This window comes from Haemaphysalis longicornis, unplaced genomic scaffold (genome assembly GCF_048455015.1).
Source record: "Haemaphysalis longicornis isolate Haplotype H1 unplaced genomic scaffold, Haemaphysalis longicornis Haplotype H1 scaffold_2, whole genome shotgun sequence".
In the NCBI taxonomy this organism is placed as follows: domain Eukaryota; kingdom Metazoa; phylum Arthropoda; class Arachnida; order Ixodida; family Ixodidae; genus Haemaphysalis; species Haemaphysalis longicornis.
Window position 1 is genome coordinate 191,698,553 of NW_027526295.1, and position 25,618 is coordinate 191,724,170.

The 25,618-nt window shown below is 48.1% G+C and overlaps 1 protein-coding gene across 3 annotated transcripts in view; it reads left to right on the forward strand.

Moving 5' to 3' along the window:
• The window catches only part of Hdac4 (histone deacetylase 4), a 410,486-nt gene that overhangs the window by 361,042 nt on the left and 23,826 nt on the right, over positions 1-25,618 (forward strand). For 2 of the 3 annotated variants that reach the window (XM_077698979.1, XM_077698977.1), the window contains 10 exons: positions 8,930-8,992; positions 10,886-11,097; positions 11,519-11,720; positions 14,030-14,144; positions 15,316-15,434; positions 16,818-16,940; positions 19,462-19,571; positions 22,346-22,471; positions 24,539-24,662; positions 25,240-25,408. In XM_077698979.1, coding sequence (XP_077555105.1) covers positions 8,930-8,992; positions 10,886-11,097; positions 11,519-11,720; positions 14,030-14,144; positions 15,316-15,434; positions 16,818-16,940; positions 19,462-19,571; positions 22,346-22,471; positions 24,539-24,662; positions 25,240-25,408 — 1,363 coding nt within the window. The remainder of the gene's footprint in view (positions 1-8,929; positions 8,993-10,885; positions 11,098-11,518; positions 11,721-14,029; positions 14,145-15,315; positions 15,435-16,817; positions 16,941-19,461; positions 19,572-22,345; positions 22,472-24,538; positions 24,663-25,239; positions 25,409-25,618) is intronic. The other variant, XM_077698980.1, reaches the window with a different exon arrangement.

A 25,618-nucleotide genomic window follows, 5' to 3' on the forward strand; every position in this document is an offset into this window, starting at 1 on the left:
TTGCTTACAAGCGTGTTATTAGAGGGAACTTTTCGAAGGGGGGTTTTTCGCTCAGAATTCTATGTTCAGAAGCACTCCCAAACGGCCGGATCCACAATGTCCTTGAACGACGCAAATGACTGTCATTTGTTTTTTGTTTACTTTGGCCATCTCTCTTCCTCCCTGCTCTCTAGCTCTGTCTCTCCAATTCGATCCCGCGCCCGAACCCCATCGCTGCACCACGTCCTCTCCGGTAAACAACCGAAGCGCTTGTGTCACGCCACGAGGACGACATGAGCGCGCATACCGGGCGTTCGACGGGGGGAACAGCGACTACGCTGGCGCACGCCGGCCCTGATTAATGTCATATATCGAGCTATATGCGGCTCCACGGCCTTCAGCCGGGCGTGCTATTCTTGGCACCCCGCAACAGCAGAGAGAACTAAAGCGCAACACACAATGCGAAAGCGATCGCCCGTGTGCGCGCGTGGGTGGTTGGAGAGAAGCGGCAACAGTGCCACTATTTGGGAGGACCCGTCGCGTGCTTGGCTTCGCCCCTATAATCGGCTGCGTTACGAGGAGTTCGTCGGATACGCTCGCCTGGTGTCGCTGGGGAAGAAGACAGTGACTTTTGCGAAAGGGGCGGCGTTTGTAGCAGCGGCAGACACGTCGGTGCCGTTGCTGTTGTTGCCGCTTTGGCAAAGAAAAGGGCCTATAGCAGATCGATACGCGTGTTCCTCTGCCCTTCCTCCCCCTTTCCCTAGCGGCGGCACAACCACCACCGCCGCCGCTACATCCGTTATTTCTTTCCTTCTCGTCGTCTCTCGCGGTGACAACGAGATATGTGCCGGCGGGGGTTTTGCGAGGGCGTTCCGAGTGCCGCGCCGGCGTTCGGGCCGGCGCTATATTTAGCCCGCTTCGCCCGCGCACCGGGTATACGACTTTTAACGAGCGGTCTTTCATGTATCCGTTTTGTATGCGCGCGATTGAACCGCGCATGCGCGGCTGCTCTGCGCGGGAGGATGAGGCGTGGCGGCGTGGCATCTAGCGCGGAGTTAACTCGGGCCAATGGCGGCGCTCGGCTTCAAGGTCACGCTGTTGCTAATTTGGATCCGTCGTGATTGGGCCACGTGCGGTTGCGTGCGGGTGTGTGGGTGTGTGCTGTGTGTGCAACTGAACTTTCAAAATAACGACCGTCATGGCGGGCTGCGCGCGCCTTCCCGTCGTGCATCGCGCCTTGGTGCCTTCCCCCTAACACGTAAAACTTGGGTACACCAAAGAATTATTTAGAAACGATTCTCCGAATTTGTGGGAAAAAGGGGAGTATTTTCGGGAGTAAAAGCGAATAGATGCGGAAAGAGATTAGGGGCCTCATTATTGCCTGTTTTGTTGGTATTTCCCCTCCCCCCCCCCTTGTCTTTCTTCTTTCTGTGAACTATCCTAAATTTATTTTTGAACCTTTCCTAAACCTTGGTTACGTGTCAACCTACTGTAAAACATTTACATGCTTATGTTGTTTCTTTTCAATCAATCAATAATCGTCTGAGCGTTCATGGCCCTGATCGTCCTTCGTGTAACTGGTTTGTGTGTGTGTGTGTGTGTGTGTGTGTGTGTGTGTGTGTGTGTGTGTGTGTGTGTGTGTGTGTGTGTGTGTGTGTGTGTGTGTGTGTGTGTGTGTGTGTGTGTGTGTGTTGAAATCATAGTTGCCTGGAAGAGTTAGGGAACATTTGGGAGCACGCTCTCATTTTCTCCGAGTACAGTTTGGCAGAAGGGCCCCGTTTCTACACAGGCCTTGTTTCGGAAGGTAGACTGATAATAACCAAAGCGTAGGAGTTCCAAGAATTGTTTTCTTTTAACATAGCACAGCACTGTGCGCAGCAGCGTCGGAAAATGTCAATGCAGACGGGGTCAACAAATGTCCGCAGCAGCTTTTCTGCGGTCTGAATGGAACAATGTCGCGTCAGTCGGAGAAGAACGCAAACGCTCTTGCGCTGCCGAAATACCGTCTTAATTGTCTTGAAATCGCACGAGGCACGAGCAGAAAAATTGTCTTCGATTTTCAATAGCCGCCAACCCTAAAGAAACAATAATCTCCCGTGCTCATCCGTTCACTTCTTTTTATTTCTCCTAATTTATTTTTACGCTCGCGCACTAAATGTTCTAGGAAGACACTGTGCGCACTTTTGTTCCAAAATGAGAGAGGAAAAAAGGTATAGCTTACTTTTTTAACGCCGTCCTCCTCATGACCTTCCGCCAGAAAACAATTCAAATAAAGGAAGTCTCCATTCGTGGACAGATACAGGTCAGTTTTCCCCGCTGCTATCTCCTCTGTGTTCTCCGTGAAAACGCTCGTCGGATACAAATCGAGGCAGTGCGAGCTGGCAGGTGAACGAGTTTTCTTATCGATCGGCGCGCAGGGAAAGCGGTGTACTGCTTGTAAACAACCTTATCTACCCCTTTTACTCGGCGCACTGGGATCTCGGCTGTGTCCGGACGTCCGTCATTCGTATTCGCCGAACCGATTGTTTCGTCCGCAGGGTCTTCTTCTGCGCAGTTCGCGCACATTCCGGTCCTGCACGCCAGCAGGCGGCGATAGTACAGTTGGTGAACGGGTCGTTTGAATTGGCGCTCTGTCTGCGAGCACTCCGTTCCCCGTGAACCGATTGTCTCGACACGTATAGGTGTCACTGACGAAATTTGCAGCACGTGTACTGCTTGCACTACTGTCCTTACCTCACGTCATGTCTAATGCAACATGTTCCCACATCGTTCTAGTGCACCTTCAAAACTTACCGGTGACAATGCACGTGTTTAATTTTTGTTCGCTGTGTTTACAAGGAACTGTGGTGAAGCAACGTTTGTCTGTATTCAAGGAATGCTTAGTGACGTTCTTGGAAGTCTTAACAGCTACTGCAATTCGAACATACACAATTAGCAGATTCGTGGAAAGGGGCGGACGGCACCCCCTGCGTCCTCCCGGACCCTTTTGTTTCTACTTTCCCCGTGACTCCATATATAGGGTCCTCCCCGCGAAACTTCAACATTTGAGCGATGATCGAGAAAAACTGAAAAGATGTTTCGTTTGGACTGCTTAGGGCCCCTCAGTTTGCGACGGCAGCTGTGGAAAGCAGCTTTCTGCGAACCTATGTTGACGTGGAAGGATTCTTGCGTAATCTCTGGCGGTTTCGCTACTGCAGCGAAGACCTGCAGGACGCTAATCTTATTAGTCTTACTTACATTAGAACTTCATAAATAGTCTCCACAGAGCACATTCGTTCGTTCGAATCTCTCTCTCTCTCTCTCTCTCTCTCTCTCTCTCTCTCTCTCTCTCTCTCTCTCTCTCTCTCTCTCTGTCCAAGGTCCATCTTGTTAGCGCCACCTTCTTTTTTGCAACCTCCTTGACGTAGGGGCGGCCTGCCGTTCTCGTTGTCTTCTCGAGAAGGCACTTAGCGCGTCGTGATGTCTTCTCTCGAGAATGGAGGAGGATGAGGAGAACGCGCTCTATCCTGCGTTGCCTCTCTTCCCTCTCCTCTTCGTCTTCCTTCGCCTCCTCCCTCGTCGCCAGGGCTCCCGTCTCTCCGTGGCCGGCATTTCCCAGAATCCGAACTCGCGGATTCCGAAAAAAGCCCGCTTCTATTGATTGGTAGCGGCAGCGGCCAGGACCGAGCGACGGACGCGCTGTGCCGCGCGAGAGCGCCGAGCTACCCACGACGTTGATGGCGAGGTACACGCCGATGATGATCTCAGCGTCGGGCGCCCTTGATCAATCAACGGGCCGACCAGGCCCTCCTTTACGATCGAGCGAGATGGAGAAAGAAAAGAGCGGGAGAAATTGAATATCATTGGCAGAAATGAGTTTCTCAAATCGTTTGTATAATTCTAATGGCCCAGCAATTTGAAGTACCTGTTGTACCTTTTGTCGGAGCAATTTGAAGAAAAAAAAAGGAGGATTCTCGAGCTAAGTCTTGCTATTTCTTCATTATCTCGTTGATTACAGGTTATAACGAGTTTCTCTAGACACGCACATTCGACTTTAACCTTTCGTTCTGCAACGCGCAAATCGAATCAGAAAGCTCGCGAAGGCGCTTCTTTCCCAACCCGCAATTTTCTGGCATGGCCGGCCACAATGTTGTATGTCCATTTAGTTTTTTTTTTTTTAATTACCATTAATCCTGCGATCCCTGCTGCCGCGGGGATGGACTTGCATCAACAATCTCTCCGAATGACTAGGCGCGCGGTCGTCATGTTCCGAGTCGGGTTGCGCAACATCCGTTCGAGAAAGCTGACTACCTATGGGGGAGAGAGGAGGGAGCTGGCGGGCCTTCGTGTTATCATCAAGACTTGATATAGATCGAGAACACTGCTCTCTAATGATCGGCTGCAGCCTCCGCGCGTGTTTACTCCGCGCCGCCTTCCCATCCTCTTCCACCTCCGCGCGCGGCACGCGATGCTTTCAAAACATTGGCGTGGGTTGACGCTCGTTCCACCTCTCTTCATCGACTCGCGCGCCTGCTCGCATGCGAGTAGTACGTGGGCGGCTGGAACGTGCGTGGGCGAGGTTCGAACATGATCCAGCGTTCTGAACGAGAGTATAGCTCCCTATTTATCATTCGCTTTTTTTTTTTTTTTTCAGTCGTTTGCGAGGTTCCATTTAGGATCGGTTGGCGTGGGCGGAAGGGTTTCTTGGTAAACTATCCTCTGTTGGTGTTGAAGCTAACGGGAACTGAGTTTCACGGTCGGCTGGACGACGTATGTCGGTAAACAAAACGCCCGATTACCTTTTTGCGCCGCGATCGCAAGTTACCACAGGCGTGACGTTAGAGACTCTTGAGACGCTGCTTACCTAGTTTTGTTTTACGCTTGTTCACTCTTCAGTTTTGAAGCTGGGTTCGATTAATATTCGTGACCTGTCACATAAATGACCTCTTTAATTTTTTTCTCACGCCGCCACAGAAAGCTGAATTGCGCATCTGTCGTCAATTGTCATGTCGGTTCGTATTTACTTGCTTCCGTTTGTAAACCTATCTTGGCAGTATTGCCATCCTTGCTTGTCGTCTAGTTTTTTTTGCAGCTTTAGATGTTACAGGGAAAGTGGGGGTTACTCATCGTGCCCGCGTCAGTGGGACTATCCACGTTTGACTTTAAAGGGGGCTGCGCAGTAAGCACACGTACGTTGCGGTGAAGTCGGGAGAATAGAGTTGTCAGCGAGGGAAACTATTTCCGCCTTCGCCGATGGTTATAATGACCATTTACACCGGAAAAGCCAAGCCGGTGCAAGGAAATCCAATGCAAGGCGATCCAATCCAATGCTTAATAACGGCGGGACGGCGTCACCGGTTTAATCGCCCCCACGGGGGAAAGAATGTCATCCGACCATTTTAACAGCGGAGCTGTTCTAGGGCGGGCCCAAACGACAGTATGCTGGTGTCGTGTCGCGCTCTCTTGGAAGCAGGTTTCTCCACCGGTTCCCAGTACAGAAAAAAAATTGTCTCCATCTCCCCGCGAGGGAACCCTGGTGTGATGCGGCGCATCTGGGGGTTCATTTGGCGTTTCCATTGGGTTGAAGGAGAGGAGACCGCGGAGGAGAGTCGCGCATGCGCGCACATGCGTACCGGAGCAGCTGTTAACGCAACGTTAACGCAGTGAAGCGCGCGCCAACCAAGCGCGCCAGCTGTCGTTATGCTAATGCGCCGGAGTGAGAGTGTTGCACACAGCTGTGGGAGAGGCGAACGGAGGAGGGCTGCGGACGGACGCCGCCGCCGCCGCCGACGACGACGCAGGAGGGACATGCCTCAGAGCAAGAGATGCGGCGCATCTAAAAAGAAACATCGAAAAAAAAAAAAGGTCCTACGGCCTTCATATTTTGATATGACGGCTCTTATTGCCCCTGTACGAATGTATTCCGAGCATTGCATTCGAGTTCAGAGGTGAAGCCGACTTTAGGGAGTTCGGTGAAGCTTGGATTTTGTAAGCTGGCTTTTCCACATTACCTGTTGCGCAGTGAAGCACGGCCCTCCACGGAGGGAGTAATGATTACAGAAAACGGCTCAAACTCTTGTGTTATCGAAAGTGCGCCGAAACAAAGTATATGACAATTAGCTGCTAAGACCACTCTACCAACATTACGCCGAGTTTCATTTACTCGTCATTATTAGTTAGTCCACGGCGAAGTTGTAAACGTCCCAGAATCACTGTCTGCTGGCACTACATGGCCATCTACGGAGAGAGCATGGTTACAGAAAACGGCGGTAACTGTTGTTTTACGGGGACTATTCGGAACAAAGTTATATGACAATTAGCCGCTAAGTCGACTCTGACATTACGCATCACAGCTTTGCTGTTCATCTTTCTGCACAGAGTAGAAGGTGCACCGAATTTTTTAAAATTTTTATTTCAGCCCCTAGTCATAATTGTTTTTTTTTTTTTTCCTGCTGTATAAAATAAAAATCAAGCAAAGGAGAAACGTTTATTTGAGTCGCAAAATGCCTGAACAGCGCCTAGAAACACGGGGGTGGGGGGGGGGGGGAGAGATATCGGTTTGGTGGGCTGGTTTTTTTTTAGGCGACACGGTGGATTATGGTGATGATGATTAGATGCCCTCCCTTTGTATCGAGACGTCGGTTGTCCCCAACCGACTTGCCTGTGTTATTCTACTTATTTTCCATACCCTTAACTAACCTAATGGGTTAGCCCCCTCCCCCCGGCTTTAAACTCCCATCGGTTCCCCCTTCTCCTGCCCTTGCACACCTGTCCCCCCCTTCTGTTCTAAGTTCTAATTCAGTATATTACTCTTCGTACGTCCCACTCTCTTCCCCACTTTTCTTCCACCACCACTCCAATACCACGCCTCTATACTGACATCTGATGGCAACTTTTTGTTGTGAAACGTTGCTCTAGAACGTTGCTGCAATACCCAAACCGATTTTTATGTCAGTAGTCGATTTGTCCTTTAGTCTGAATAATCATGCTACATCTAGTCACGCGACACTACTGGGAGAGATAGGGTGATAGAAACAGCATATGTTTAACCTAAGGTAATGTCAATGCGTCCTCAAGTTAATAATTGACGCATACGAGGCTAGTCGCTCTATTCTACCACAGCCTGACTGGGCTATCTGAAGCCGGGGGTGTCCACAGGAGCGAAGTGATTACTCCGGCTCGCGTACGAATATTTATTTGTTGCTTTTGTTAGGTGCGGCTCTGTCATATACAGCGCATGGCGGACCTATCAGTTAATTGTGGTTGCGGTAGAAATCCGCGTGGCCACACAAGCATATTTTAGTGTAAAATTTGCCGTCGTACAAAGAAGTTCAAGGAATAAAACTGAAGGCTGACCTGTGGCCACATTATGATACGCTCTTGTATGGTTTGATGTCTAGATCAATCTGGTTTTGTTTTGTTCTGCACCACATGACTCATTTGTCGCGGAATTTTCCTCGCAATATCAATTTTTCACAACTTTGTTGGGATTTTGTTAGCATTGAAATTTCGCATCACTTATGTAGCCAAGATTATACCGTCCAGCGCTTCTCTTTCTCTCTCGCCCCTCAATTACCTCTTACTCGATCTCGTAATCTCGTCTCTTCCCCATGCACTCCTCCTCCTACCAAGCCGCTTTCTCTGCGGACTAACTGTGTCTGCAGAGAAGCCAAATTGTTGAATCTTCAGTATTCGTTCTCCAGCGCCTGAAGCTCGGCTTAATGAAGTTTTCACTCACTCACTCCCGCCTCATAGCCTCGAGCCCAAAGGACCCATCCCGGTAATTTTCTGTAGCAATGTAAGGAGTTAGCTAATGTTAGCTAAGAGAGAGGATGAGGGGAGGGGCGGCCTGCCTCTCACGGCTTCACTTTTGAACGAGGCAGTGAGAGGGGGCTGTGTTCGGCTGTTGCCAGTCCTCCCTGTGTCTCTGAATTCACCTGCACGTGGACCAGACAGTTCTTTGCACGTGTCCCCATTTCTCATCTGTGTGCCTCGAGCAGCTAGCCTTCTTCCGGTTATGCAGTCACATAATAAGCAGATACCGCTGTGACTTGCGTCAGCTGCCAGACCCGCTTCTCTGCTTTTTGCTCCGCACATCTGCTCTGCAGAGCAAAAGGAAAAAGAAGCAAGAAAGCACCCACACGAGCATGTGGGCTCACATGCTGGGAGCTTGTCACCCACTGCATTATGAGGCCACACAGAGAAGCTACGGATGCTTTTGCTGCCGGTCTGAGGAACTCGTTTTATTAAAAAGAGACCACCTCAGCCCTGTGGTCAGGCTCTGGGAACGCTGAACAAGCGATCGCAGCTATGATAGCGATTTTACAAGACAACAAGTGGGACCCGTGGCTTTGCAAAGACCTTTAGGCAACCTGTGTATCCTTCTGCGCTCCAATGTTGCCCATGCATTGCTTCTCCTTTTCTTCCCTTTAATGTCCCCTGCTGGTCAGGACACATCACCCCGGGCGACTGATTGCACGGTTCTGCTTTGAGCAGGGACGGCTACTTTCTATTTCCTTCCTTGGCACATTTCGCCAGTTAGCTGAGCACCATGCGGCTGTGTATGCTTCGTGTCCTATTATCGCTGCATGAGTACAGTTTGCCTTGTGAGTGGCTACTACACCAGTGTGCGTGCATTTTGTTAAAAGGAAGCAACACTGCAAGCCGCCTGGTTTGCGAGCAATCCATGGTTACGTTTGGAGGAAAAACAAACAAGCACCAGGAAGAAAACACACGGAGGCACACACTCTAACAACTGGTTTTATTGTTTCACGGAAAGACCTAAATAACCCACAGAACTGCGCAACATCATCACAGTTAGTGCACTCGTCTGCGTGTTTTCTTTCTGGTCCTTGTTTGTTTTTCCTGCAATCGTAACCATGAATTTCATTTTGTTAGTTGTTGAACTGTGTTTAATGCGGGGAAAAACACCAGTCTGAAATGTGGTCGCCCTTTTGTTTTTATTTTGCAGAAAACCTGGGGTCCCATCATACTATGGAAATAAATCCTCCCTACAGTGACCTTCAGCGAAAAGGTACGAGGAAAAAGAGCCATTTGTGCATGGTGCCACCTCATCAAGCATGCCCTGGTCCTTTTTTTTTTTTTTTTTTTTTTTTTTTTTTTTTTTTTTTTTTTTTAGTTTGTAGCATGCGCCTAGCTTGCGCCGGCACGTGTGCGATGCGTGCAGCGAGCGCTGTGCTGCATGGGAAGCAGTTGCTGCGCCAGACATGTGGCCTGTACGTTGGCACATTTAGCTTCTACATATGTTCGCATAGCCTAGCCTGTACACTTACGCGCATAGCTACATACCTGGTGAATCTTTGCACACCACGTGCTGATGTGTGGACATAGCCTGCAGTTGTGTACCAGTCAGCGTGGCTGTCTATGGACGCTATTACACCCACTTGCAGTACCAATTTGGCTTTGCATAAAGTGCAATTTAGCGGAGAATGTTAACTGAGAAGATAATGTGCCTTATGCTTGGAGCTTTCAACGGAATATTCTTAAAACTAGAGTGAACGGCATTACCTTGCTACAACTGCCCAAATAATGAGCAGGATTGTGGGTCATACCGAGCTGGTACATTTAAAATTGCTGTTTGATTGTGTGACTGGTTTGCAGTTTGGTGCGTTAAATGTATGCACGAGTGTGTTTTTGAGCGTGTGTTCGAGCATCTGTACGTATTGACAATATAAAAGGCAATTACATTGTTTAGTTGAGGCTGGTTAAGACAAGTGCTTTCAGGCATTGTTCAAACTACATACTGAACCATTTCTAATGCAAGTTTTTGAAGAAAATGAAGTGCTTTTACTGGTAAAATGGTTGCAGGAATCGTATTTGAATAATAAACATTGTGTTTTAGACCATACGCATTTGTGTTAGGAGTTAAAAGCAATCCTAAATCAGGTGCGTAGACCAAGAAGGAACCATTGTGTAGGGAATAAACATTCGAACCGTGAACCACTTGCCAGTTGGAATTCTTTGGAATACCACTTTGAAACTACTTGGCATTGGGGCCCGCCGGTCTAGCATTTTGTGTAATGCTTTGCTTTAGATTTACATTGGCTGAAATAAAAATGGCTGAGTGGGCTGAGTCCATTTTGCGCTCCTGATTCCACAGTAGCAGACAAATTTTAGTCGCTGGGTGTGATCATCTGTTCTTGAAGGTGTAACAGGGTGGTAGAGCTTGATCATATGCATTTTGCTTACATTTTTCGTCCTCTGTGCGCAAGGTAGCCATGCTTTAAATACTAGTAGTTGGAACAGTGCAGCCCCAACTTCTCTGTGCATCCAAAGTGAGCTCAATCCTATGGGGCAAAACAACACGGCTGCTCCATGGTACACGCAATGTAGGCTCCAGCTGCTGCAGCTTGAGGCTAGATCCAGCCTATCCAGTTTCAAAACCCTTGTCAAGGCATCTTGAACATTCAGGCTGGTTACCGTTACACTTGCTGGTACACTTGTTACTGTCAGGTTTTGAGGGTGTACAAAAAGCGGGACTAATTTAGAAATTTGGTGCGGTCAACAGGTGTAGCCAATTGAGGCATTATTACCTGGTAGATGAAAACAGTTGTCAGTAAGAAAGGGCCAGTGAAAATCGAGTTTTGCATGTGATGAAGTTAACTATTTGGATATTTTAAAAGAATTTTGCCTGAAAAGGCCAAATTTTTTTAAACATGCATTGATGGACATTAACCAGTTTTAATCTAAAGATTTGTTGCGTGTGCCTCGATGGTTTAATGTTGTACGAGATCAGGCAACAATAAGGAAGTGAAAACAAAGGCAGCCAACTGTTCTCAGGCCCACGAGTGAGCTCTACCACCAGACATTTAGGTCACGATTCTTTTGATAAGCCTGTGGGGTCAAAAGGTGGATGACAGTGTGCATGTCTCTCACGATCCCCCCCCCCCCCCCCCTCCCCCTGCAGACCAGCATGGCGTCATGGGCTTCCTGGGTGGGCTCCCCTCTCTGCCAGGAGGCAACGCGCAGCCCCTGCACCAGCCCCAGGCTGTGCAGCACCCGCTGGCGGCCCCTCCGCCGCCGGGCGGCCAGCCAGCGGGCCCCGCGGGAGAACTGCAGCAGCAGCAGGAGCACCTGCAGTTCCAGCAGCAGCTCCTGCAACTCAAGCAGGAGCAGCAGGTACTGTAGCACTGCATGCACGTCCACTTTGCGGTACGGCGAGCTGGGGGTGGAGAGGGATAGGGAGCCCTGTTTATTAGCCAGTGGGTGCCATGTCACGGAATCCTGTTTAGTCTGTAAGTGCAGTGGGATGCAGTCCTGTTTTGCCAGTGGGTACAGTGATGGAATCCTGTTTAGCCCGTGGGTGCAGAGACGGAACCCTGTTCAGCCTGTGGCTGCAGTGTAACGGTATCATGTTCGGCCTGTGGCTGCAGTGTAACGGAATCATGTTTGGCCTGTGGGTGCAGTGACAGAACCCTGTTTAGCCTGTGGGTGCAGTGTAACGGAATCCTGCTTAGCCCGTGGGTGCAGTATGTATGACAGAATCCTGCTTGGTTTAGCCCTCTTCTGATCCCCGTGCCCTCTCCTGATCCCCGTGCAGGTGCAGCAGCAGCTGCTGCTGCAGCACTACCAGCGGCAGCAGCAGCAGCTGGCGCAGCAGCACGAGAAGCAGCTGCAGGAGCGCATCAAAGAGTACCTGGAGCACCAGCGACAGGTCCAGGAGGAGCACAAGCTGGAGCGCGAGCGCATCGAGAAGGACCGGCAGCTCGACCAGCTGCGCAAGAAGGACAAGCACGAGCAGAGTGCGTCTCGCCTCCCCTCTTTTCCTCCCTTGTCTGTTTACGGTGTGCTATCGAAAAGGAGGAAAGGGCTTCTAGCGAGGCTGAGTCCTCTCTTGCCAGAGAAGGCATGTCTTGCAGCATGTACAGGTGGATAAATGGAGCTTGTGGTCATTGGGGAAACCACATTTGTACACTGTGTGGATTCGGTCATCTATCTGGCAATTTTTCTCACTCAGACAATGCCCTACATATACACACGTATGACAGGTGGCAGGTCGCCAAAAGGCACAGATGTTTGCTCTTTGTGATGCTCCGATATCCCGTTTACATTTTATGCAAACTGCACTTGCAGCAGTCACCAATCTGTATCCAAGCCCCTCCTTCGCCGGCCCCCCCCACCGAAAAGAAAACACTTTTCAAGAAAGCCACTGTACTGGATGTATGCGTTTTTCGTTGTTTGTCATAATTTTAAGCACTGAGTCTATCCTAAGGTTTCCTTGGTTTATCTATGAGGCAAACGTCAGAGCGCACTCCTAGAAATGTCCTGTAGCATTTTTTGTGCTAGCATAAATGAAAAGGGAGCAGGAGATAAGCGCAGGCTATTGTCTGCCTTGACGCCTGTTCTAAATTACCTGAGTATATTACTCTTAGGGGCATTAAAGGCTGTTATATGTGCTCTTAAAAAGTGCACACAGCTCCAAAACAGTATTTCAGTATTAATGGGCACGTCAATGCATTAGTATTTCAGCCCCTAGCTTCGCATTCAGCTTTTAGCGGCACTCAGAGTACAAGGTGCACATTTTAGAAAGGCCGGAACCACGAAAGGGTCTCGAGGCCACGGCAGAGCGTATCTCATACTCTAAGCGTCACTTTTGCAGGCAGCACTTGCTATCTATTTTTCGGCAGGCCACCACACCGGAAGTGTTTGTTTAGACTGGCGAGTAAATAATCATCATCCCTACCCCCCTCCAGCCTTCTTGCAAAATGCCTAACTTCAGAGAAACGTATGGAGAAGGAAGCTAGAGCCAGCCATGTGTTCACCAGTGCTTGTTCCCTGAAGCAAGTGTTGACTGCAGCCCTGGCTTTTCCACTGTTAGAAGGCTCTGGCACATCGAGTTTTGGCAAGCAGCTTCGTTTGTGCCCGTCGTGTGTTGTCTGCTAGACCCGGTCTTCTCCCGAGATAGTTGACACCGTGCCCACGGCGCATTGCATTACGTGTCCACCGCCCAAGGCTTCTATTTTTAATGAATGAAATCAGCTTCGCGCGGTTTTCTTGTGAGCAAACCTTCCATTGTGAGAACGCGCGCCAGGTGTGGCACTTGGAGCGCATTCGAAGTGGTACGCAGTAACAGGTCGGGAAATGCTATTCGCTTTTCAAGTTTCTGCGTTCCCCTTGGCTGGAGAAGGAGCCGAGGAAGGTGCAGCCTCTCTGTGTATTGGCTGGGTCCTGCATTAGGTATTGCTGGCAGGCAAGCGATTGCAAGAGGCTGTCCTATGAAAGCTCTAGAGGTTTGTGAAATGCAGTGAAGCAAAAAATAGGTACGTTACACATACCTGGCTGCTTTTTCTGGCACCTGGCTCTGATGGATGTGCCGGCCGCCTGCGCACGTCACAGTAGCTCCGTCGCCCAACCTTCTTTGGCATTGAAAGTACCCCATCATGCTTATTCTCATCTCACAACAGTCTTCTTGTTAAATCTGTGTATGCTGATAGAGCACAGGGACGCAGGAATGTCCCCTTGCGAAGTCAGTTTAAAAGCTGGAGTCCTCGCTCAGGTGTGTTCAGGTGTTGAATAATATGTCTTCCTTCATACAATCAATATTGCCATATAATTTTATTTCCACACACATCCTCCGGCCATGTTCGTTTTGATTGGCGGGTGCACGAAACGAATTCATTTAGAATGAAACAGGTAACCTTGTACATTCGTGCCATTCTGTGTTTGCAGCTACATAATTCTGGAAGCATTACACGCAGTTTTTGTGGCGACATGAAGACATCCGCTTGTGTGAGAGACAATGGTGCTTCCCTATGTCAGTGGTGAATGGGATAATGTTCGAAATCGTGGTCTCGCATCTCACACTAAGGATGGGTCTCATTAGAGGTGTTTCGTCCCATTTCTCACTGACCTGAGTCAAGAGAGCTGCCTGTGTGCACACAATTCACCTCTGACACAAACATCTCAGTAATGCTATTAGGACGACGGAAAATGGCTTATGTACAAAGTGTACAGGTTAGCTGCGACTGTACACGTTGTTCTGCCGAGCCTGTGGACTGTGTGGCTGCCGTAGTTCTGCTCTTGGACACTAAACCGAGGCCCCCCCCCCCAGGTGCTGTGGCGTCCTCCGAGGTCAAGCAGCGACTACAGGAGTTTGTCCTGAACAAGAAGCAGCGGGAAGCAGCAGCCAACAATGCGAACACATCACCACCAAACTTCAGAAACTGGTGAGATCTCTCCCAGTCCTTGCGCTGTTTTCGGGGCCGCAGTCATTGTGCCAGTGAACTGGGCAGCACAGCATGAGAGCAGCTGATTACACAGTTCGTTGTTCATACAAGTTGTGAAAGTAAGTGCAAGTCGCGGGGATGAATTCTCTCAGATACATTCGGGAATAAAGCTACTCTTCTGGCCTGCTATAATGAAGTACGTGGAAATTAAATTTTTGCGGCTGAGGTGCTTCGGTGCATTAACTGCTAAAGTGTTAATACTAATCGCCTCAGTGGGACTCATTAGTGCAGAGCAAATTCGCTTGGTAACCCAGCAGTGGCAAGGTGATATAAGTTTCATTTCAGATTGATACTAACTTCCGTACACTGAATATTTTCTTAATATGCCACAAATTTTCACTTTGCAGCCCAGGCACAATTGATATTGATAGGCATTAACGAGGCTACTGAAAGCTAGGCGCAAATTTGTTACTATAGGGCAGACAGAAGTGGCAAATGACAAAAATAACCTGCCGTCCTTCTGCTGTAACTGACCTCATTGCAAGTGGTTGCAAATGTGACTGTATCACCTGGCCTTAATATAGAATGGCAGGCTTACAGTAGGGAGATTACAGTTCTTTGTTTTCCTCCCTCACTGCTGTTTGGAAGTAGCGTCAAAAACGGGGAGGCCTCCTTTTTTATCAGCTCGAAGTGGAATGAGCTGTTGTTTTCCCTTCCTGCTTAAACACATGGTTGCACGCTAGGTGATTCTGCAGGAGATAAGCTCACAATGCTCACATTTCTTTCACACTAGTTTGTTTTTTCTGTGTCTGTATTCTGCAGCTACAACAGGATCAGAGTAGGTCCGCACAAGCCTGCTGCACTTTATCGCCTAGCACCGGAAGTGCTTTATCTTTGTGGACCTTGTGTAGCATTCAGTTCGAAGCACCTAGGTATTTCATTGAAGCTTACTGGCAACATATATATAGCGAGGTCATTGCAAAGCACTGCCGGTGCTGATATTGGCAGTTGTTGATAAAAAAAAAGCATGAAAGATGCGAAGTTTTTTTACAGCAACGTAACGTAAGTTTTACGGCAACATATGTTTTTTTACGGCCATTTGCTACGTTTATAGTGTGCATACAAATGGTGGGGATACAATGTGTTTGTTTGACGCTCTTGAACATGGCAGGTCCAGGCAGCGTTCGTCTCTGGACCAGGCTTCGCCTCCTTCAACAAGCGCTGTTTCGCCTCAGTGCAGACATCTGCTGCTGGGAAAGTACGATGATGATTTTCCGCTGCGGAAAACGGGTAAGTTGAAAGCACCCGCTTTTAAACAGCATGAATGCCGTAGTATTTCTACCAAAGACAGTGTTGCTAACACTTCGTTCTTCATTCATATTTTCGTGTTAGAGATGCGTTTTTGAGTGTCATCTGCAGTGAAAAATTACGAAGGGTGGCAAAGCTTTTAAAGTGCCTTATGTATGCAGTGCTTGCTTTGACATTCCAAGTAGCTACTTGGTAAAATTGTGTAGCTGTCCTTCATACTATGTTCTATTTATGAGCCGATATCCTTAGCTTCTCAACTGCTACAAAATGAAGCATAAAAGCTACTTCACACTGGAAATATCGTCTATGGGCATTTCTATGGTGCATCATGTGTTATGCCACATGCTTTCTTTACAAGTGGCGAAGCATGCTATAGCTGTCCAAGAAACTAACTTGCCTGATACAGAAGTGTGACAGTGCCGATAGTTGTCTCGACTAACCAAACAGTGCCAAGTGGTAATGACTGTGTGTTGAGTAAGCACGTTTTTGGAAGCCTGTATATTCTGTTTTTGCAAAAACAAAAGTACACGGGGGCCACTTGACCAAGAAGTCATGGCTGCTGCATTTCTGTGTGCACTTTTCAATACTAACAGTGTGCTTTCTTTTTGGTATGGATACTCAGCATCAGAAGAGAACAAGAAACGGTATCCCAACAGTCCTAAAGACTAGTGGTGATGCCGTCATTAAATGGTATCTTTTTAAAAGAAGCACATGTAGGTTGGTGTCGTTTCACTGAGCTTAATGCATATCAGCAGTGTGCCAGCTATCAGTGTTCTAACCAGCACCTTCAACACTTAGTAAATTACAATGGGGGTAAATTGTGTGGTTGATAACAAGGTGGCTCCAATTAATTAACTTTATGATTTGTAAAGAGCAGTAATTTGCCTATACGTGTATCTGTATGCACATGGTCAATAAGAAGCTCCGTGAGCAGTTTTTATATTCATCTTTCATTAGCATCCTGTGGTGCTGCAATGCTGCACTTGCTGATACTCTGTATCTTTAAACTTAAACATAATGTTATACATTTGACAGATGCATGCAGCTTTTATTTTGGCATCCCGTCTGCCGAGTAGAGGATGGCACCGATATAGCGTACCGGCACTCTACCGATGGCCTTGCCAGTAGAGCAGTGTACCGCTGTCGAACCGTTGAGCACAGAATGTCTGGTAGCACATGTTCCTGTAGTACTGCATCCACCCATAGGGAGAGCACTGCTGTAGCACTGAAATAAGCAATGGAGTGTTGGTGGATGGTAGCGCTGTTGCAGTCAAGGCCATCGCCACGAGTCCCCGGTGGGGCGGATCCGCGTCCCACACGTCTGCGGGTGCACTGCATGTGTTTGCCTTCTTTGTCGCCTTGCAGCATCGGAACCCAACCTTAAGGTGCGATCTGTGCTGAAGCAAAAAGTAATTGAGAGGCGCAGCAGTCCGCTTCTAAGGCGCAAGGACAAAGGGCCCATCCCTTTGAAGCGGCGGCCGCTTACAAGTACGCAAGCACCCTACCTACCTCCTCTCTGGCCCCACACCCCTCTTTCAATCCTTCTGTCCTCGCTTTCCTTTCCTTTATATTTTCTCACACATTTTGCCTTGTCCCGCGCTGCTCAGTCTTTTCAAAGCAATTTCATTCAAACGTTGATTATTGTAAAAATCCTGTGAATGAAAATTTGGAAAGCCAGAAAAAGAAAAAGTTGAAGGGCATGTACAGCCATAGTGGGGACTAAATTGCTTTGATACACGTTGCTCAGTCAGGTGCTTGTATTCCCTTGCTAGGAACCTTGGCTGAAGAGTCGTCATAGGCTTGCCTAAACTATGGCTGCCAGTTTGGTTGCTTCTATTTGAAGGTGTTATTTGTAAGTGGGTCGAAACAAAGGAAAGGTCAGTGGGCAGGAACTATCATTGTGAGGGCTTCTTAAAAGCACCTTGCATAGCAAAGCACAGGAGTGACTAACTTGGAAAGGTTACAATGTTGGGTAGCTGGTATGACAAACAGTTTTCAGCAGCAGGTCAGTGGTCGTGCTCCCACGTGATACAAAATTCATAGGCAAGAAGCATTTCTGTAAATTTCTCGCAGTCGAAAACGTCTGGTTTAATTATCTGCGAAAAATTCCTTTGCTCCTCAAAATGAAGCTGTTCTGCCCTCTTCTTTTCCGTTCCTTCCTTTCTCATTGCTCTCCACTTCAAATTTGGGCATTGTGCTAGTTTCCACTAACACAGCGCTTCAGCGTCATGGAGGGTGATTGGGGCAAGTCCTCCGAAGTTCCAATGTTCACCAAGCCTCCCAGCACAGTTATCTTCAGTGTGAGCTGTTGCCATTGTAGGTGCGCCCATTGGATTGGATCGGATTGGATAACATAGGTAGCTTATACCAACCTAGTGAGGATGTTGCTGTGCTGCAGTTACGTAGTCTACTCATTAATCTGTTTCGACGTACTACACTAGAACAACGTATGCTACTGGCATGTGTTAGTGGAAGTAGCACAATGCAGTTTCGGGAATGTGTGCATGTTGCCTTTGATATGTGTTTCTACTTTACCCTATGTCATAACCTTTTTTGACAATATGGAGTGACACAGTTCAGGCATGGCATGACGAGTGAGACTTGCACTGAAATGCATTTTGGATCTCGTGCTCAGTGGAGTGACTAACACCTGCGTTTGAAGGTAAAGTGTGGTCACAGTAAAAACCTGCATATGACAACAAAGCTGACACTAATGGCTGGAGTAGCAGCCATCAGTGCCGTGTTCCCTGATAATCAGCCATATTAGCGAGAAGCTACCACTATTAGCTATGAATGGCACGTGTCCTTGCAAGGGATTGGCAGAGCAGCTAGAGACGGTTAATTTATATCAGAAGTCACCTTCTGATATAAATTGGTTGTGAGGCATATTTGAAGTAGTGGTGTTGTTGCGGTGAGAGCAGTGTACAATCAATAAAGAGACAATGGTCTTGTCATCAGCACTGTCTACTTATCATACCTACCGCTTAAAAGATGTGACTGTGTCACGCGAAAATGTCTCATTTGTGCAATTGTTCTGTGGACTATGGAATTCGCGGTGCCTCTATGCGGTTGTTTCAGATTTCAGTGGCATGTTGTATAGAAGCAGAGGTTTTTTTTCCTCTTTTTCTGTCTTTACTGGCCCCAAATCTTCGCTTGTATTATGTGTGCAGGTTTTTGCTGTGATCGCTTGAATTGCATTAGCAGAAGCGGAGGAAAAGTATGTTTTGATTATAAATGATGTCACAAGCGTGTGAAACTGGAAAGGTGGGAGCTGAAGTGTAAAATAACTGCGGAAGGCACCTGAGCCTGATTGTGTGTGGGGATGCGAAAGCATAGGTGTGCTGTGCGGTGTTTTGCTTGCAATTTGTCCGCACACGCTCGAGCCAAATTGCTGAAATACAATTAGGCGTCATTACTGATTATGGTAGATAATGCGTTCTTCAAAGTCCGACCAGTGGGGGGTGGGGGTTCTACCCAGCTAATGTCAGGCCAAAGCATACCTGCGTGCACAGCCAATGGGAATTTTCCTTTCCATGCATTGTTTGGCTCCACAAGCCACCTGCGCTTTTGCATAAAAGTCCTAAAATTTCATTAGACTATCTCATCGATTACTGCTATTGAATTAACTGAAAAGGTCAGACTTTACAAAATTGCATTTGTGTTTCAAGTACTATCGAAGCTTTGTTATTGTATTATTGAAGTCATTGTAGGTGCTACCTCCAAGCTGAAGTAGTGAAAGTCATTTAAGTGAACAATATCTGTAATATTTATTCACACTGAGACAGCGTTATTGTCTTGTTGTAAACCTGCGTACTCACACTGTAGGTTCCTTTATAAACTATGTACACTGTGGCTTCTGTGTTTGCATTGGGCATTTCTGCAATATTTTACAAGCAAGCTTCACGAGGTTGCTGTTCTCAAATTTTTATATAGGTAATCTCTATGCTAAAATAAAATACATGGAAGTCATCACTAATCTATGCTCATTTCCTTCGAAAAATAAAACCAGTCGACGGTGGTGGCAGCAAGCCTGACTCATTGGAAGGATCCCCACCCAATGGATCGCTCTCGCTGCATTCTTCTCTGCATTCCAGTAACGGTAGCACTCCCATACAGGAGGTGAGTACCACGCCGGGGAAAGAAATTGTGTCCAGTCTAGGGTGACCTACTCTTAAAGTCATTTTTTTTTAAATTTTAGGCCCACACAAGGTTAAAGAATTTGAAACAGTTATTGAAACAGTTATTTAGACCTGATGTAATAAGCTGTAGCCAACTAAGAGGCACTTCAAGGAATCAAGCTAGCACTGGCAAAACATGCACTCGTAGAAACCTCCAGCCGTACAAACGTCGTAGCCTTCAGAGTGATAGCTACTGCTAGTGCTGAGAAACAATTCGGATTATCTTAATGGCATGTCGGTGGCAGATGGCGTTTCAACAACAGCTGATACGCGTACAACCGAGGGCCCAGGAAAGAATGAAACACGGATGAAATGCATGACAAAGCAAAGCCGCCGCTGGGGGTGCAGAGGCCGGCAGAAGGAAAGGAAGGAGGCCTCTGTTTATATTTGGCCGGGCCAAAGATATCCCGCCAGCCTGGAAAAGAGCCCGCACACCCTAGGGGGGAGTAGGGTTGCTAAATTTAGGCTTCGCCTGCCTAGCAGCGTCGCTTGCACTCCACGCTCACACAAAGGAGCCAGGGGCTCGTGGAAGAAAGACGAGGGGAGGGAAGAAAGGCGTGACAAGAGCGGGAGCACGGAAAAAGAAAGGTGGGGGGCTGATGTACCCTTGTGAGCACTTTAGCACTTTCCAAAACAGGCCCCTCTCTTTCTGGTTTGCATGGAGGTGGGAAGGCCAAGGGGGGGGGGGGGGGGGGGGGGGGGGGGGGCTTCGGGGGATGAGAGAGAGCCTCCAAAAAGTGATGGGTGAGATGGAAAGGGAGAGAGAAGAGAACAGGAATTGTTGGGAGACGCACGTGCTGCCATTTCACGCTTGCCGTTCCTTTCTAGCTATCCTTCTAGCCATGAACGTGAGCCCACTCAAACACAACATACCGATCTAGATGAAAAGTTTTTTCGAGGTGTTCTGAAGAAAGCCAGGCAAGCCACACTTAGAAGCACCTGGGTCTCTGCACGGTGACTGGGTGGAAGAATATGCTGAGTGATGGATCTGCTGTTTCACTAATCGCTTTTTCTGTTTCTGTTTTTGTCGACACCCACGAGGCATACGCTAGAGTGCCTTCAACCAACTCTATCATTTGCACATTTTCGCAGCACACCTATTTGTAGCCTGATCTTCAGAATAGCTTCCCCGCACTGCCAAGAATAGTTTCGACCAAGCGGGGGTGAAAGGGGGGGGGGGGTGGCGGGGGGCTTTGGGAAGTGTTAGGTGGAAGCATTTCTTGAAAGACTGATGTTGCCAGCCTTTCTCTACCTTGCATTATGCTTGTAGTAATCACTTTGTAAGCACTTCAGACAGATAGCATGTGTAAAGAACAGTGTAGTTTATTACACCCACATGTTTAGGGAAATACAGAGTTAACTACTGATACCTCTGTAGGTTCAGAGTACTTTAAGCCTGTCCAGTAAATTTTCATGCTATGAGCTCGCTACCTATCCACTGAACCAAAAGGTGCGGCTGTTAGAATATTTCTGCGACGAGGTTGGCATCGGCAGCCGTGTTTAGCAACCCTTGGCACGCTTTTCCCTGGGCGACTTTTGGAGGATGGGACATGCGAAAGATTTGTTTACTCCACCGTCGCAGTATGTTTCCCCACCTATCTGTGGCTACAGCTGATGGATGAGCGTAAGCATCCATTCCCAAACTTACTACCGTCGCTTTCCGAGGCTTCTCACTCGCTAAGCCAGGGTTCCTAGAACAGTGCGGGAGTCTGGTCAGACGAGGAGCTGTTTATAGAAGCCCGTCAGCCAAAGTTCTTTCTTTTAGCGAAACTTGCGCAGCAGCCAGTATTTTGGGAACACACACCACGCACGTGTCGCCTGAGAAGCCAGTTTTTGTCGGCTTCTTCTTTTTTTCTTAGTCTTGCCGCGCTAATAAGTGTTGTGGAGCCTATAGTGGAAGAGGCAGGACTTATTTTGGCACGGTGTGGGGGCTCTCTTGTCTACCCTGACTGCACACGCAGTCTTCTTCCAGGAAAACTCAAATACTTAGGGGACTTCCCGGCATGCGGCAGCTTCTTTCAAGCTGCCACTCTTTGAAATGCGATTGCGCTGCCAAAAATTTTTTGTGCGCTTGTTTAGTGTCAGCCTACGGGTGTACTATAGGCTCCATGCATTTTATTTTGCCGAGTGTTCGCTGGTTTTACGTATTCTCATTTCATTGTGGTGTTTGTGTTCATGCTTCACTATTTATATCTGCTGTCGTTACCCATTTTGTTCACACTTCATGCCTTTTTTTACTACTGTACAATGAAAGTGAAGTACGGAGGGCAGGGGGGAATGCTAATACACTACCAATGTGCACCACATGCAAATATGTGTACAAGTTTTTATAAAATAAACATTGAGACTTGAGGTGCCAGTTCTTTTGGATCTTACAGTTTCAGTTCTGTACCTGTATAGTACTTACATTTTGACTTCAGGAGCAGCATTCAACTCATGTGGGCATTTATGGTTGTGTGTGAACAGGAGGTTTTCATCAGCTGCCTATTATTTATCCCACTTCACAAATTGTTACATCAGACCAGATGTAGCGGGTGCTTATCGGAGAATTATAAATCAACAAATTTTGGCCCAAAAGGACTCGGAACTATGCGGTAAAAGGCATACCCAACGGCTTTTTTCCCATTGTTCCTTTGTGCTCCTTTCCATGTTTGGCAAGCAGAGCACGATAGTGTTGCTGCATGTGTTCAGTGATTGTGTGCCCCCTCCGTGCAGGAGCCCGGCACCTCTCCCTACCACCCTCTGGGCGGCCAAGGGAGCAGCAGTGATCTCGCACTTTATTCATCCCCCTCCATGCCCAACATCTCTCTCGGGCGCCCACCGGTTGCCACCAGCTCAGCAGTGAGTGCACGCGTCTACAGCACAACCATCACCATCATCATTATGTCCACTGCAGAATGAAGGCCTCTCCTGATATGTTACAAAGCAAATTGTTAATATAAAGTCGAAGCAGTGAAGGTCCAAATACAGAACCTTGTGGAACGCCTCAACAAACATTGGACTTCCAGCCGCTCCTGTCCTGCCAAAATCTGTACAAACTATTTCACTATTGCCGATCGTCGTATTATTCATTACATTCACGGGCTTCTCCTCGAAAGATTTTTTCACTTGCCTTCCTGCTGTTGAGCAACAGGATTATGGTACTCACTTGACCACAGGAATGCGTCTGCTTTTTCAATACCTTTTCTAGCGTTCGTTTCTTGCGAAGACTACAGTCCGCAGTAGTGCTGCCAATACCAATTTCCCTGTGGAAATCTCGTCCTTTCTCTGCAAAGTCACAGGCGACCGAAAGTTGCCACGGTTACCAGTAAACTCGTGCAGGAGTGCACACTTCATCACCTTTATTTCACCTCACACACCAGTGGGTCTTGCAGTGGGAACAAGAAGATCAGCGCAGATCTTGTGTTAACAGCTGATGCTGTAGCACGATAGCTGTTCTCTGGTGAGCTAGCAGCCTGTGTAATGCTCACGATAGGCTCATGTCCACAGGGAGAAATGTCAACATGGTTGACATACGTAGCAACATCGCATCATTCATCTCGTACAATGCGTGACCTCAGAGCCTACAAGCATTGAGCGAAGCCTTGATGTTTTCATTGTTTGCACAAGGGGCAAGCTCACGTAGCGTGCTTTTCGGCTCGAGCTACAGTCACGTTCTATCTATAATCCATTTCATCCGCCATTATGAACGTCTCCATGTTTTTAGTCCCGGGCCCTATACACCCATGTATACAGTATTTTAGGATATATCATACTCATTTCATACACATTTTAAGCTCAAACCTGACTATTGACGGACCGCTTAACATAGTTTTGGCGCTCTTTGGTCTTCGATACTCTTGCGCCAATAAACACAAACATACATACAACATCGCATCATTGTACAGACCAAGGGTCAGTACACTACACAAAGAATTGCAGAGCCAGCTGGCAAGTTGTGCGTGTACTCACTGCCGTCAGTAGATCTTTTTAGCTACATTTTTATACAGTAAAAGCTCGCTAATTTGAACTTCCAGTTAATTCGAACTCATGCCCTTGTCCCGGCACAGCCCTGTATATTTCAATGGGGGAAACTCCCGATAACTCGAATGCCTCAGCATCCAGAACAGTTAATTCGAACTATGATCCCCTGGTTTCCATCGCTCCTCGCAGAAGAAGTCGGCCCAGAGTGATTAGTTTGCTGCAAATCCAAACCGTACCAAATTTACTAGAGATGCAAAACAACAAAACAGAAAAACAACAGCGTAGCGCGCGCTACATTCCTGCAACAGCTAAATTCGCTTCTACAGAGGGCACCGCGCCACCAGCGCCAGTGCTCCGGCGCGTGCCATTATTATTTACGAAACATTATTTACGAAATTACCTGCCACAAACGTGTAGTAGCGCCTAATTCGTGATAATGAGTCCAGAGGTGGCTTCTTTGGGTTCTTCCCGCACAGTGTGGCCCGATGTCCATTCATTGTGGTGCCCGCCCGCTAATTCGAACTCCGCTTAATTCGAACAATTTTATGGTCCCCTCCTTCAAGTTCGAATTAATGAGCTTTTACTGTAATATCCATGAACTGTCCTGTGCTCAATGTGGGGCTCGATTTTCTCCTGTATTTTTTTATGGTCCGCGGACTTAAATTGAGAGAACCTGGTACATTGGGTGTGACACGCTGAGAAGCGGACTCGTTGAATGTACATGAACTCAAGTGTGCTTCTTCTATGTCAACTATGCCAATAACATGCTGCAGTAGGTTTGGTCTAATGTGACAAACCATACTGCATTACTCGTTCAGAGTCCCGCTTGTTTTGTGCCACCTTCTATGAGCAGTTTCATGTGCAGCTCACTTTCATCGGGAGGACCTGTGTGTATGCATAGTAGCACTTCATTGTCTGACCGGCTTGCCTCTCGACACCTTGCAGGATGGCAAGATCCTCAACTCGGTTTCTGAGGCCCAGGTGCGGGCCATGGCTGCTGCCCGCCTGGGGATGCCACTCACCTCACACGTCCTACACTCATCCTTGCCCTTCTGCTCACCGCTGCCGGGTGAGCCCGCCACTTGGTCTTCTCGCGTTTGGTTGGCGTCTATCGCAGGCCATGTTCAGAGGCTTGTTATGACGTTTGGCAGGGGCAACAGTGATAGTAGGCAGCTATATTCATTCATATTATCCAAGGGTGGTGGCTCAGTGGCTAAGGCATTGTGTTGCTGAGAACGAAGACGCGGGTTTGTTTCCCAGCCGCGGCAGCCAGTTTTCTGGTGGAGGCGAAAAGCAAAAACGCCCGTGTGTACGAGCTTTTGGCGCACATTAAAGATCCCCAGGTGGTCAAAATTAATCTGGAGCCTTCCACTACGGCGTGCCTCATCACCTGCATTGCATCGGCGTTTTAAATGCTACAATCAGTCAATCATATTATCCAAGGCATTTCAATAACCATCGAACTACTTGAGGTTCATTGAAACACTGCCACTGGCATGCAGTACAGCATAACAGATACTGCTAGGCAGGTCATTGTTGCATGGTAAAGCTAATTTCCCCGTCCTAGAAGTAGAACCTTGATTAAACATTTCGACTGGGGGCCGCAGCCCTGACGTGTGTCGTGCACTCCTCCGTGTTGCGTGCAGTGATAGATGGGGAGTTCACCCCTCCAACCAGTCCTGGTTACGTCCAGCAGCAGATGAAAGGCCTCGAGCAGTCGCCTTCAGGTCCAGGCCACGTGCTGCAGGTGATGTACGCCCCTCCGCCGGGCACCGTCATCACCGACGCCCAGGTGGCGCAAGCACGCTTACACAGGTCAGTGGCCTCTCATCACCACCACCACCATCAGCAGCAGCAGTGCAGCAGCCTCCCCCACATTTGTTCAGTCATTCCTGTCTTGCGATGCCTTAGTCCATTTGTTGCCTCCAAATTTTCTGAGTTCATCCCTCCTTGAAGTTAACGGTCTTCCCTTACTTGTAGTTCCTCCTTTTGGTAGATACTCTGTTACCTTGATGGTCCTCTAGT